We start from the raw sequence: 13,163 nt of genomic DNA on the forward strand, positions 1-13,163 counted from the left end.
TTTCCTGAGTCTCTGTTCTGTTTCTTGAAAAACTAAGGCCTCTCTCCACAATCAAAACATATGCTCGTGTCCTTGGAAGAATTTAAGGTGTTTCTGGAAACGAGTTGGAGTTATGTCCATCTCTCACTTCAAGAATTGATCCTTTTATAATATATTCTTAAACTTTGGGTATTGTTTTCAGCAAATTTTGTTTGTGCTCTGATTTATTCATTTTACTGGGTTACGACTGCTGGTTTAGTTACCAGATAATGACAGGGCGGGGTGCAAGCTGGATCACTCAGTGGGACATTACTCCTTGAGAGGTTCTCAGATGCAAAGGGTTGGCAACTAGGGACATTGCTTACAGGCAAATGGAAAGAACTAAAAAATTAATCTCTATTTAGTATTCCAGATCCTTCAAAATTTCACTGGCTAACCCCAGGATTTGATTATAACCAGTAAGAGTTATTCTACCTGTTGAAAAAATAACTACTGAGGAAATACTTATTAGCAGTTCCTCCTTTTATTATATTCTGCATGAGTCTTATTCACTGTAGTGATTACAGAGAAATAAAAATAATTTTTTTATTACACGAGTGTCTGAAACAGTGTTTTCTTAGAACACACATTTGGAGGTATTGTCAACACATGTGAAGCTGTGTTCCCATACACTTTGCTGATTTGCTTTTCACTTAGGTAGTCAGCACTGATGTGATGAGTTCCTTGCTCAGCTCTCTTGCTTCAAGCTACTCTGCTTCCTGTGAATGTGAACTGAATATGTCAGCCTTTATAAACATCATATGGACTCTGTTCCTCCCAAACAATTGTAGCTGTTAGTAATTGTTCATTACAGAGTAACTTCCACTAGTGTTTAGAAGCATGGAAGTAATTTGGGGAGAAGCATACTTTGTTCCTTTGTACTCTATATATTACCAATCTCTGCCTTAAGGATAAGCTGAAGTCAACTGTAGCACCATGGGCAGTGTTGAAAAGGTAGCTTTAAAATGGATAGAAGAAACAAACCAACTATGTCTTTGCCAAGTTTTTAATACTTGAATGTAGTTTTAAATATTTTTATTTTACATAGTGTTTCCTACATTTTAAAAATACCTCAGTTCTTTGTTAACTAGAATTTTGTTTTCTGTTGTTAAATCACAGGGTTTTGTAATGAATACAATAAAAACCTGCATGCCTTCCTCTTTTTTTTTTGGAAAAAAATAAGGCAGACGTAGATAAAATTTATTTGTGCTCAATCCTGGTGTGAATTTTTGGTTTTTGGTTTTTTTAGTCCAGAAAGGATAATGCTGCATTCTCTCTTTCAGTGTCTTTTTGGCAAGTTTTTTTGCTACTTTCTTATTTGGGGAAGAATTGTTGGAGCCAGCTAGCATGGTTCTCATATGCTTTAAAGTAATGTCTAGAATGTTTCACATCATTTTGTGTTCTGAGTATGTGCATTTCTGTTGTACTGGAGTGCACATTCAGCAGCAGAGGTTCCTGCAGGGTTGAGTTGTAGCGACTAAGGAGGTCCCTTTTGTGCAGCGGGAAAAAAAATCCTACACCTACAATTGTATCTAGACTTTGATTTGGTTACTTCTGGCTTCTTTGAGCAGCTGAGGTGCCATTATTTCCTCCCACCTGTAATGAATCTGGCCTCATTGCAGAAATTAACAGCTGCTGTTTTATTTCTCATAGCAATGGCACTTCTATTAGCATTCCTCCTTCTAGTGACAGCTCATCTGAAAATGGATCACATTATTTGTGTGAGTCACAAGGCCACCCGGATAGCAATTTCAGCCAGCATTTTCCATAGCAACTGCTTCTTGGGCTGATTCTGCCACAATTCTTTCCAGATGTGCTGTTGATTCAGGTAATGTTCAAAATCCTGCTCAGAAATTTTTTTTTTTGGTCATGGATTCTAGAGCTTATCCATGGTTGCAGTAAGTGCAACTTTGTACATAGTTTAAAAAAAAAATCAATCATGGACATGCAGAGCCTCTAGAACATGTCCTCTATTTGATTCTAAAGAGGGATTTTTGTTTTCTTTTTTTTTTTTTTTCAATTGCTGAATTTGGTTTTTTTTCCAACAACATTATTGATTTTTGTTAGATGGACAGTCCATGTCTTACATTTTGGAAGGAATTTATAGATTTTTGTACCATAGCCACTGTAGAAATTCAACATTTTTTATTAATTCAAATGTTCTTGCAAACAGATCTTGTAGGACTATCCCTGGGGAAACCTGATTTTGCTATTTGACCTGTGTTTGGTACCTGCTTCTGGTAAAGTCTCAATACCCTCTTCTCCCAGGAAGATTGACCTAGGTTATTTTAACATGTAATGAGAATACCCCAACTAGACCAGTCAGTTTCTGACACAGACCTGGCTGATAGCTTGAGAAGGAAGTGTTCTAACAATGGAGAGAGATGATAGATAAAATACTGACAAGAAAGAAACACCAGTTTGATTGATCTACCCAATGAACAGTAAGAGCCATATAGTTTTTTAATTCTAGTTCACTGATTTTAATGATTTCAAAAGTATCATGTAGTACTGATTTTCAGTAACCAGTGTAGTTTATGGATTGGATTTTGTGATTTTATTATCCATTTTTGTAGTAGAATTTGAACCAACTTGATCTTAGCACAAAAGCAAAGCATTTTTCTCAGAATAAAAGTCCTCCAGTTTAAGAAGTTTTGCTTAAGCCTGTAGAAATGTTATTGAAATCAATAGGGACTTGATGTGTTAGTTTGGTAAGAAGTTGTTTATGAAGACTAAACATTCTACAATTCATTATGGAACTATATTAAGATATCTCAGTTCTGTTATTTCTGCTGTGCTGACTCCTTAATGCCATTCCAACATCCATCCTGTGGCTCTAAACCTGATCAGACATGGTTTATACCTCTTTAGTCTGCCTTGAGAAAGCACCAAGTGTCTTCACTGTGAGCCAGGGTGGGTTATTTTAGAGCTCCAAGACTCTACATATGCATTTTCTAAAATGTCTCCTTAGTCAGAAACAGATTTTCAAACAGTTAACCCACCAAAGGAGATCAATGAGGAAACTTCTTTATGCAAAGTTGAATCATGTGAGGTCTTCATGCTTCTGGCAATGCTTGTGAACAGCTCCATTAGCAGGGAAGCCAGATAATTAAATAACATCATGTGGTATCCTATCTCTTTCATTCTCAATCTTTTAAGATACTAATTAGAGAAATATTTGTGTGCTGCTGCCTAATTTCCTCTCTCCTTATAAATAAAATCTCTTGTTCCTACTCCAGGCTTTCATTGTCTTTACTAATACTTTTATATTTTATAGTTATTCATTTCATATGCTGTATTTTGGGTATGCAGTATTTTATTAAAAAATAAATTTGCGGTTTTTTTCCACTGAGATAAAGTTAATGGGACAGGGTTTGAATAAATATTCTCTGATACAACATTTTTAGGCAATTAGGTCTTTAGACATTCTGCCTAAAGAAATTGTGGCGTGCTAGTTAGAGAAGAAATAAAAATAACTTATCTTCTTTATCCAGTTTACTTTTCTTTTAATATTAGCTCCAATAATTATTTTGTTTTCTGTGGCTTGTTCCAGTAGTTCTAGATATAATTAAATTGTCAGAAATTATATGTTAAAGCTTCTTCTGTGCCTAGTAATACCTTATCAACCAGGCAAGTTTAACAGAAACATAATTTTACAAAATAAAAAAAGTTGTGTTGTAACAATTGGTAGAATTTCCTGTATCAGTCAAATTAAGCTTTGTAACTTTTAACACATACTTGCAGAAATAAGTGATGAATGTCATCATGTTAGGAAAGGTAATGATTTTTCTGACTTCCCAGACTCAAGAGAGTGAATTCCAGTAATTCTCTAGGTGCCCAGGCAGTTTTATTTATCAAAATTGCCTTCTAATGCACTGTAAAGCTCAAGGCATGAGTTCTAATATATTCATACTGATTTATATATTTTGTTTCAAAATGGAGCCACTTTGTGACATATTTTTAAGTTCAATGTGATCTACATTGAATTTTGTGAGTTTTATGTTTGTTGTTCAAAGGGCAGTTCCTTGTAGAATTGTGAAAATTAGAAGGAAGACCTTAAGAAGGAAGACTTCTTTTAAAACCAAATTAATATTTTTGTTTAATTTCCAGTGGAAAGGAAGGAAATTGAGTTTTGTGTAATTTTTGTTTGTATGGATAATTTTCTTGATCAGCATTTACTAAAAGCTGAAAAAAGCCCCACTGATTCTTTAATATAACCACCTACTTTGTAACAAATGGTTATTTGGAATGTGTTTTCAACTCAGTATTAAGGACAGATTACAATTAACAAAAGTTAAAGTTTGTTTTTTATCTTAATATCACATTTCTGCATCTCAGTTTTATAAGTCTTTGACTCAAATATTTTGAATTCTCTGCAAATTCATTAAAACCATAATAGCTCTTACTAGTAACATTTTTCCCTGCTTAAAGCTTTATTTGGCAGTTCAAAAATATTACCAAGAACTATATTCTAAAGATCAAACCATTCCTCCTCCAAAGCGCTTTTATCTTTGTCTTCTATAAACAAAAAAAAGCGCTGTTGAAGGATGAGGGGGCTGACAATGACAGATTACCTGTAGCTTTGTTTTCCTGTTTAACTTAGGTGGACCCTGTGCAGTGCCATGTTGTGCTGTAACACAATCCCATGTGCTCAGATCCCATTGCTCTTCCCTGCAATCCCCATTTCTGCGTTGCTTTGGGCTGTGGCACAGAGCAGGCAGAGGGATTTCATCCAAGTGTTGGTGCCATTCCTGTGGAGAACCAAACAAAGCCAAATGAGCAACAGGAGTCAGTTCCAGTAAAAAGCTGCAGAACTCAGGAATAATTGTCATCTAATTTCTTCTGTTATGTTTTGCAGGACTGTGAATTATTTTTTTCCTCGGTATTTCTCACGCAATCTGAAGGTTGTTGTATCTACTCCTGTTTGAGCTCTGCTGCCTGTTTGAATGAATTGGTAATGCAGTGGTTATGGAAGCATGATCTGATATAATTGCTTTCACAATGTCTTTTTTAGCCCACCTGTTTTACTTATCCGTCATTAATAAATATAAGATATCAAGACATCAGGAGTACAATGTTATAGGGCTTGAAAAAGTTCCAAGAATTCAAAGGGCAGTTGAGTGCCCAATTTGAAAACTAGTCCTGAAATATTGGCAAGAAGTTCCTTCTTTGCCTTTTAAAATCTGGATTAGTTTTGTTTCCTTAACAAAGGACCTATATGCACATTTCAAGTTGTCATTAAGGACGAGAAAAGCGATAATAATTTGAAATTACCAATGTAAAAGCAATGTGGGAGATGTAAGGAGAGGTATGATTATAGGAGTAATGAACTGTGGCTCTGGGGAGGTAGAATGGAGGAGGACAGATGGATAAGGAAGCTGCTTTGTCAAGAAACTCCTGGAGGTTATTCAGAATCAGGTCCTCTCTTTTGCTTCTTTCCTTTTACTCTGAAATTTCATATTAGGAATAGATCAATCTTCCATTTTCTTCCTGATTTTAGCTTAATCTGCATCTAATATAAATTGAATACAGGTGTAATATAGAGGCTCTTTATTGTCCATCTCACATAGTGTAAGCACTGATACTTAATGCTCACACCTGCTTCCAGCAGAAGACTTGATCAGATGGAAAATTCAAGATTTGATACTCAGCTCATGTGAGGAAAAATGTTTGGATGGGTTGGAGTGTGGAGAGGCTGTGTAAGAGCAGGTCCCCCTTTTTCTGTCCCACATTTAATGGAGCAGCCCTTTCTTGGTGTGTTTGGGCTGTGGAGCATCAATAGTTGTCTGTGTTTGCTGTTAAGGGAGCCAGGACAACCCAAAATGCAATTTCATGCTCTCTTTGTCTTCTGAAAGTATTTCAAAGGGGTTTGTTCTTTGAATACAGTGCAAGATAATTGTTCATTTAAAAGGAGTAATCCATAAATGTTCTTTTGTCAAGCAACTGGAGTGATAAATTTTCTGTCAGAAAAAGCTTTAAAATACCAATAATATTCTGGAGTTTATTTTCTAAGATGCATGCACATCCATAATGGATTAACAGCATGTTTTAACAAACCATTTATTTGCTTTGGGAGTGACAGAGAGAAGCTGTTTCAAACAGGATCTCTCATCACCGTCTATCTCTAGTCACCTCCTACTGAACTTAAGGTTGAATACCGGGGGTCACAAGGGAAAGAAAACAATAATTAAAGTGAAAAACTTGATTGAACTGGGGGTTTTTTGTGTTCAGTATGATTAGCATGTAAGAAGCTGGCTGAGTATTGTACTGTATATCATTAGTTCAAACATTTCTGACTTGATTTAGCTTTAATAGTGGCTTTTTAAATTGCATTTCTGTATTTTGTGGAGAACGGCTTAAGTAGTAAAGGCAGTAAAAGTTCTCATTAGAAGGTCTTGTTTCTATAAATCTTAATCTTGGAATTCTGCTAGGTTACAATTGGACTGTTTCTAAGAACTCACCCCACCTCCCAAAAAGTTGTCAGGGGTTCTTTTATTAAAGCTCAAAAAATTATTCTTAGACTAACAGAGGTGGGGAGTAAGGCAGGAGTGTTTACAGAGCTCACTTCTAAATTGACTGTGATAAGTGGCAATGCAATGTATTATGATTAGAGGTTTCTGGGAGACTCTTTAAGAAGGTTAACTGCAAGGCAGCTCTCAAAAGAAAGCATTTATCTTAGTGGTCATCCTTCAGTGTTTTATACTACTGAGATTTTTTTGTGGGTGGTTAGAACCATTTTTTTGTGTTTTATTAGCTGTATCTTGAATACCTCCTACTAGCTGAATGACAGTTTAGGGTTATTAAATCTGTTCTTAGTACATTTTTTTATCCTTAGTTAATCTTGACTAAATATATGCTAGTGAGCAACCCTTTTTTCTCAGTTGTTGCCCATATTTGTTAAAAAAATTATTCCATTTGACATTTGTTTAGGCTGAAGTTTGATAAAATACTGTATACAATATACTTTTTCAGTTTGGCATTCAACAGAGACTTTCATGGATTTATTTCTTCTTGCATTATCTTATCTTCCCTTCCAGTATGCTAAGACTTCCTTTTCATATTAAGTAATTTTTTCACTCCAGGACAGATGCTTTCCCAAATGCAAACTCTGCATGTATTGCTAGAGATCCCCAAGATTGCATTTTTCAGGTGTTACGTAACATTTATAATTGGGTTACTTTGCTATCACCTGCTTTTCTCTAATCCTCAGTAAGGTAATTTTTTGAAATCCAGATTTTTCTTTGACACTACTTCCAGTGACTTTACTAAAAGATTTATATTATTTTATACTTTCTGTTTGTTTAAAAGCTATCTCTATTTTCAGACTAATAATTGATCATTACTCCAAGGAAAGGACTCTTTGTATTTGTCTGTCACTGAGGAATGACCGTTATCATTACACCTTGGCTAGATATTAGGAGGAAAAAAATTGCTGCTTTCTTCTGCAATTTATGGACATTGCTTCTTGTTCTTTGTGCCATGAATATAGAAAAAAGTAGTTCTATTTCAATTTGACATAGCCTTTTAGGTTCTCATTACCATATTGTCACTCAAAGACTATTTATTGTAGTTTTTCCTGGTGTTTTCTCATCAGTAATTTTTCTGCCTTTTCCCACATTTTTCAGGGAGTACTGGATTCAGTATTTCAGCTAAGAGCTTTTCTGTAGATGAAAAGACTCACTTCTGCCTTGCAGTCTATTTTTGGTTTTACTTCTTGATATGATACTTGCCGTATTCACAACAGATCACCAATATGGAGTTTCTCCTTACTCTTCTAGACAGCATCTTTGGTTTGTAAAGACCAATTTTATTCCTGTCTTCATGGCACGTGAAAATCCACCCATTCTGAAGCCTCATTGAAATATAACAAATAGATTTTCTAGTCCATCATTCATTAGTTAATGGAAACATTGTACAAACTGGAATTTTGGATAGAACACAACTTGTGTAAATTCCTGGCCATCAGAGTGGTAGTGTTTCTTTCATGTGTTCTGTTTGTATTGTATATGAAGTGACATTAAGTATAATCAGATTTTTGTGCAGATTTCCTTGGTACCCCTTGGTGGAAGCACTTGGACTGTCAGCCCAGATCCCCCAGCTGGGAGAGTGCTTATTGAGAGACTCTCGCATTCACTGGCTCTGTGTTAAGGAGACTTGGCCTGAGGTTGCTGTGGGTTGTTGCAGTCAGCCTTTGCCAGGGGAGGAGAAATTTCATTTCATAACTTTTGCTTTTCCAGGGAAAAGTTTTCATTCCTCTCCTTGCAATAATCAGCATATTGTAGTGGAAGATATAAGTTGGGAATCCTAGGAATTAATTTATGCAGGTGAAAGAAAAATGGACAGAATAATTACCAATGTGGAGCATTTGCTGTAAGGTTTAATATATCTTTTTTAATTTGAAGCTTTACTTACTTTTACTGTGAAAAGTTAGACTGTGTTTTTTTTTTTTGTTTTTTTTTTTTTGGTGTTAAAAATACTACCCTGTTATTTGTATAACAGATTAGTTTGCCAAAAAAAGAGAGGAAAAACTACTAATAACAAAAGGGATTACTCTTTATAAATATTACTGTTAAAGAATGTCATTTAATCCACTGCTCCAATAAATTATTTTAAAATGTATTTTATTGCTATAATTTATTAAACAATGAGGAGACATTTTGGCTGCAAATAGTGATAATATCTTTGTAGAACTGTATTTGGATAGTCATTTTTTTTCCTGACACAGTAGATAATTAGGAATTATAAATTATGCTTACACTCTTAGGCATGTTAGCTGAGAGTGTATCAGACTGTATGTTGCTCTTGGTGCCAAATCAGATCCTGATTTTCAAAAATTTTAGCACTAAAACTAGTTAATTAACAGGAATTAAAGCAACCGACCTATCATTTGGTAGAATAGACCAGCTGTGCCAACCTCTTGTTAACCTAGATGCCTGGTTAAATGCCACTTATATTTGAGGCTATTGCTGTTGAAGTTTTCCATGATAATAAACATGGAAAATCTGCTGCCACATGCAGGAATGTGTCAGTGCAGACAGGTGCTGTGCCCACCCTGGGCAGGCTGTGTGAGCCAGCCCCAGTCTGCGAGCCATCAGCACTTTGTGTGGCACCGTGCCCGAGCTGAAACACCTTGTCTCTGATAGCTGAGGCTTTGCAGCTTCTCAACAGGGGCTGGCACACATTTGGGTATAATAGTAATGATTTCAGAGGCTGCAAGAGTGCTGGCAGTGTGAGTTTGCATTTGATATGTTCATCATTCCATGTGGCTGGGGAAGCACTTCCCCAGAAATCCCCACCCTCGTGTCGCGCACTCGTCTTCTCCCAGCTCCACTCAAATTAACTACAAAGATTTAAAAAATATGTTGGCAATAATTTTAGGGGAGGGAAGTTTAAACATATATGTATATGTGCTGTGGGTTTGATTCAAATCTTGGAGTGTCTCAGTGGACCACTTGTGGTGTCATTTGACAGCAGCTATTTCACATGACTCTGAACCATCATTTCCTGGAAGTGCTTGATATGAGTCGTTATTTCCTGGAATAAAGTGTTTGGTTACATATTTTCCCAGGCATTTTCCCCAGATAGGAAAATCCCCATCAGCTGAGAAAATACATGCTAGGGTCTGCAAAATTTTGTGGGTTTGGGCCTGCAGAATCCAGAGTGCAGATTTTTCAAAGCATGTTGACTGGCTCTCCTCTCCCATGAAAGGTTTCACCTCATCTGTTACTTTAAAGTGGAGTGGAGAATATTGCAGAGCTGAGCAGTTAAGATCACAAGATCATATTTAGGCTGGCAGTACAAAAAATATGGATGTGACTGAATCCTATTATCAGATGTTGAAATGATACCAAATAATTCAGTAGTTCTGACTCTTCTTCCTCACCAGTCAGGTTTGTGTTTTTACTGCCGATTTAGAGGCAGTGACATGATCTAAACTTCAGAGAAGTAAAATTTCAGTATACCTTCATGTCCTTTTCAACCTTTAATCCTTTTATTCAATTTTTGGCTTTTTACAGCTGTAATATGTGTTAAATAACTATATATCATTAAAAACCTCATGGGTGACAAGTATTTACTGTGGAATTTGCTGTTAGAGAGCAGACATTATATTGGGGTTGGCTGGCATGGAGTTAACCTACACAACTTAAGAACACAAGTTTAAGAATTCTGAAACCTTGGAAATTCTGAGATGTAGGTTTCTTTAACACATTCAAAATGAAAATAGGTAGGTTTGTGATGTAGTATTAATGTTTAACTTGAGATATTATAAATGGAACATTGTTACACTTCTAACTGACTTTTTGCTGTAATTTTATGACAGCATGCTCTCAGAAAAATGCAGAAGAGTGAACCTTATTTAATTTGGAGGAACGTATTCCCTGCCTATGTGCAATATGCCGTTTCCTTTTCTTTGGCTTTAAAATCACAGGATACCTTTATTTCTGCCAGGGAACTTGTGTTATCATGCCTGACATCTGTGGGGTAGTCGAGGCCCTGGCGCAGGGTGCTCAGAACAGCTGTGGCTGCCCCTGGCAGTGTCCAAGGCCAGGTTGGCCTTTGGGGCTTGGGGCGCCCTGTGACAGTGGAAGGTGTCCCTGCCGTGGCCGGGGTGGCACTGGATGGGCTTTAAGGCCCTTCCCAACCCAAACCATTCCATGATTTTATGATAAATTCCTTGCTTTCTGCAAGTTCAGAGGAAACGAATAGAGTAGCAAATCACTTTTTCTTTGTATTTTGATACATTAAAAATCTAATATTTTAATGAAAATGTTGTGGAATAGGTATTTGAGCACAACACATAAACAAACTGAGAGCCTTCTACAAATCACTACACAACAATTTTTATGCATTATTATGAGGTTTGTAGAAAAACAATGTACCTATATTTCATTTCAAATTAACATTATGGATATGCAGCACTCTGATATATATTTTTTGTGTAATATTGATTATTTAAAATAATTCATAACTATAATTTAAATTAAGACTGTTGGAGTCCTACAGAATTTTCTTTTAAACATCATTTAACTGAGATTTGAATGAACAAGACAGAATAATAAATGAGACTATTAAAGTGTATGAATAAAATGCAACTGTTTATCTAAAATTGATCCATGTCGCATAACTTCGCCTAAAATAAATGGGTTGTTTTTCTTTGACTCCATCAGAAATATTGTCCTATAAATATTTATATTAATACATTAGGAACTTTGAAATAAAAGTGAAATAACTTTCTTGACATTTTTGCTGGCAAGCAAAGGACTGTGAGAATTCCAAACTTTTAGCTCACCTTGACTGTATGAAGTTCACGAGCCGTATTCTTACATTTATTAGCACTTGGAGCCTAAGGTTAATTTATGATTCATTTATCCCTGTTTATTTTTTAATGATTGATCTTATATAGTTCTGGGAAAAGGCACAGGCCATAACATATTCTTTTCTAAAAGCTATTAGGTGTATTATGTGCTCTTTCTTGGCTGATAAGTCATAGTCTGTCACCGAGTACATTGCAGAAGGTGAATATATTTCTTTTATTTATGAAATCAAGGGACAGATTATGGCCTTGCCAGAGCATGAGCATTTTAGGGTATAAGACACTGCAAGATCTGTGCTTTCAACTGCATGCTGTAAAAAATTGCCTTTGTCTTACCTCCTGACAAACTATTTGTGATGTACCCCTGTGAGTGTCTCTGTCATCCCGTGTTTGAGTGCTGTAAGATTGTTTGCTCTCTAAAACTGGCGGTTCAAGAACACAAAGGAAATGATCTCTCATGAACAATCAGATCAAAAAACCTAGTATTTTACTTTTAGAAATATATTTTGTGTTGACACAGCAAATAATAATAAATACTGTTGCCTTCTGGTATAAGGCAAGGCGACCTGGTTTTGAGGAGCAGCACGGAGACCCAAACTCTCCAGGGTCGCTCGGGCCAATGAGCACGCAAACACCAATGTGGTGGATGGTCAAAAGGCATTTATTAACTCTTCTCTTGGGGTTTTATAGTCTAAGGGGGTCTTCTACGTCACAGGAGCTCTGTCTCTACTATCTATGGTTAGTAAGGAGTGGAAAGTTACCAGGGGTGTGGAATGGAAAATTACTGGCCCTGCTGTTAGGGGGCTACTTTCTAGGGTGGTTCCTTATCTTAGGGGAACAGGGGGTCCTGCATCTCCGTTAGAGCACGTAATCTTCCCAACGCCTGTCCCTATCTACCACAAAATACATAGGAAAACGTGTAAGTAAATATGAGGAAGATATCCAGAGATTCCTGCACTGAGAACCCTAAGGTACCAAGTTAACAGGATAATATAAAAATTGGTTTTATCTGCTTTCTATTATTTAATCTCTATGATCTGCATAAGTCAAAAGAGATTTGTGTAAGGTATTCTAGAATTCAGGAAAGTGAATTAAAAAAAAAAATCAAAGATTGAAAAAAGCAAGACATTGCACAGAACTATTGTTAGATATCATATTGTAGTAAAATAGACTGAGATAAATGCTTGATAAAACAAATAATGAAAAGTCTATAAAGAGAAATTTTTGGCTAATTAGTTTATTTCATTATTTGGTTAGACCTGACAGTGTTTGCTATTTAAAGTGTTCAGAAGGTAGGTGATTATTCTCCTAGTGATTGAAAGAAACATCTCACATAGTGTGGTATAGCAGTATATATCTGTTTTAAATGAGAATTTAACAATTTTAATTTTATTTATTTTATCAGACAGGAAGCTTTGCTTGCTGCAATTAGTGAAAAAGATGCAAATATTGCCTTGCTTGAGCTGTCTGCTTCAAAGAAAAAGAAGACTCAAGATGAAGTAATGGCTCTAAAACGAGAGAAGGACAGATTAGTACATCAGTTAAAACAGCAGGTGGGGAGACTTTACTTTTCATACTTTCATGGAAACAGAAAACTGGCACTATTTCCGTTTGTACTGTTTTATGCTGATGTCCTTTTGGAAGGGTTCAAGCCAGGTCTTACCCGTGTCAGCAGTTACACAAGGTAGGATGTGTTCCATTTAAGTGTTTATTGCTTCTCTGGAGTTGTTAAGAATTAGCTGCACATTTACTTGGCTCACATTATATGCAGCCAATACATTTTGTTTTCTCTCTTCATATAGTTCCCAGCCTTCTTAATTCTGTGAAAGAG

The 13,163-nt window shown here is 36.0% G+C and overlaps 1 protein-coding gene across 12 annotated transcripts in view; it reads left to right on the forward strand.

Annotated features, from left to right (window-relative positions):
• ERC2 (ELKS/RAB6-interacting/CAST family member 2) overlaps positions 1–13,163 on the forward strand; it is a 404,073-nt gene that overhangs the window by 256,607 nt on the left and 134,303 nt on the right. For all 12 annotated transcript variants that reach the window (XR_009115064.1, XR_009115063.1, XR_009115065.1 and 9 more), the window contains one exon: positions 12,738–12,885. Coding sequence is in view for 1 of the 12 variants with exons in the window: in XM_058031993.1 (XP_057887976.1) it covers positions 12,738–12,885 (148 nt within the window). In the remaining 11 variants the exon portion in view is untranslated. The remainder of the gene's footprint in view (positions 1–12,737; positions 12,886–13,163) is intronic.

This window comes from Melospiza georgiana, chromosome 11 (genome assembly GCF_028018845.1).
Source record: "Melospiza georgiana isolate bMelGeo1 chromosome 11, bMelGeo1.pri, whole genome shotgun sequence".
Classification (NCBI taxonomy): Eukaryota; Metazoa; Chordata; class Aves; order Passeriformes; family Passerellidae; genus Melospiza; species Melospiza georgiana.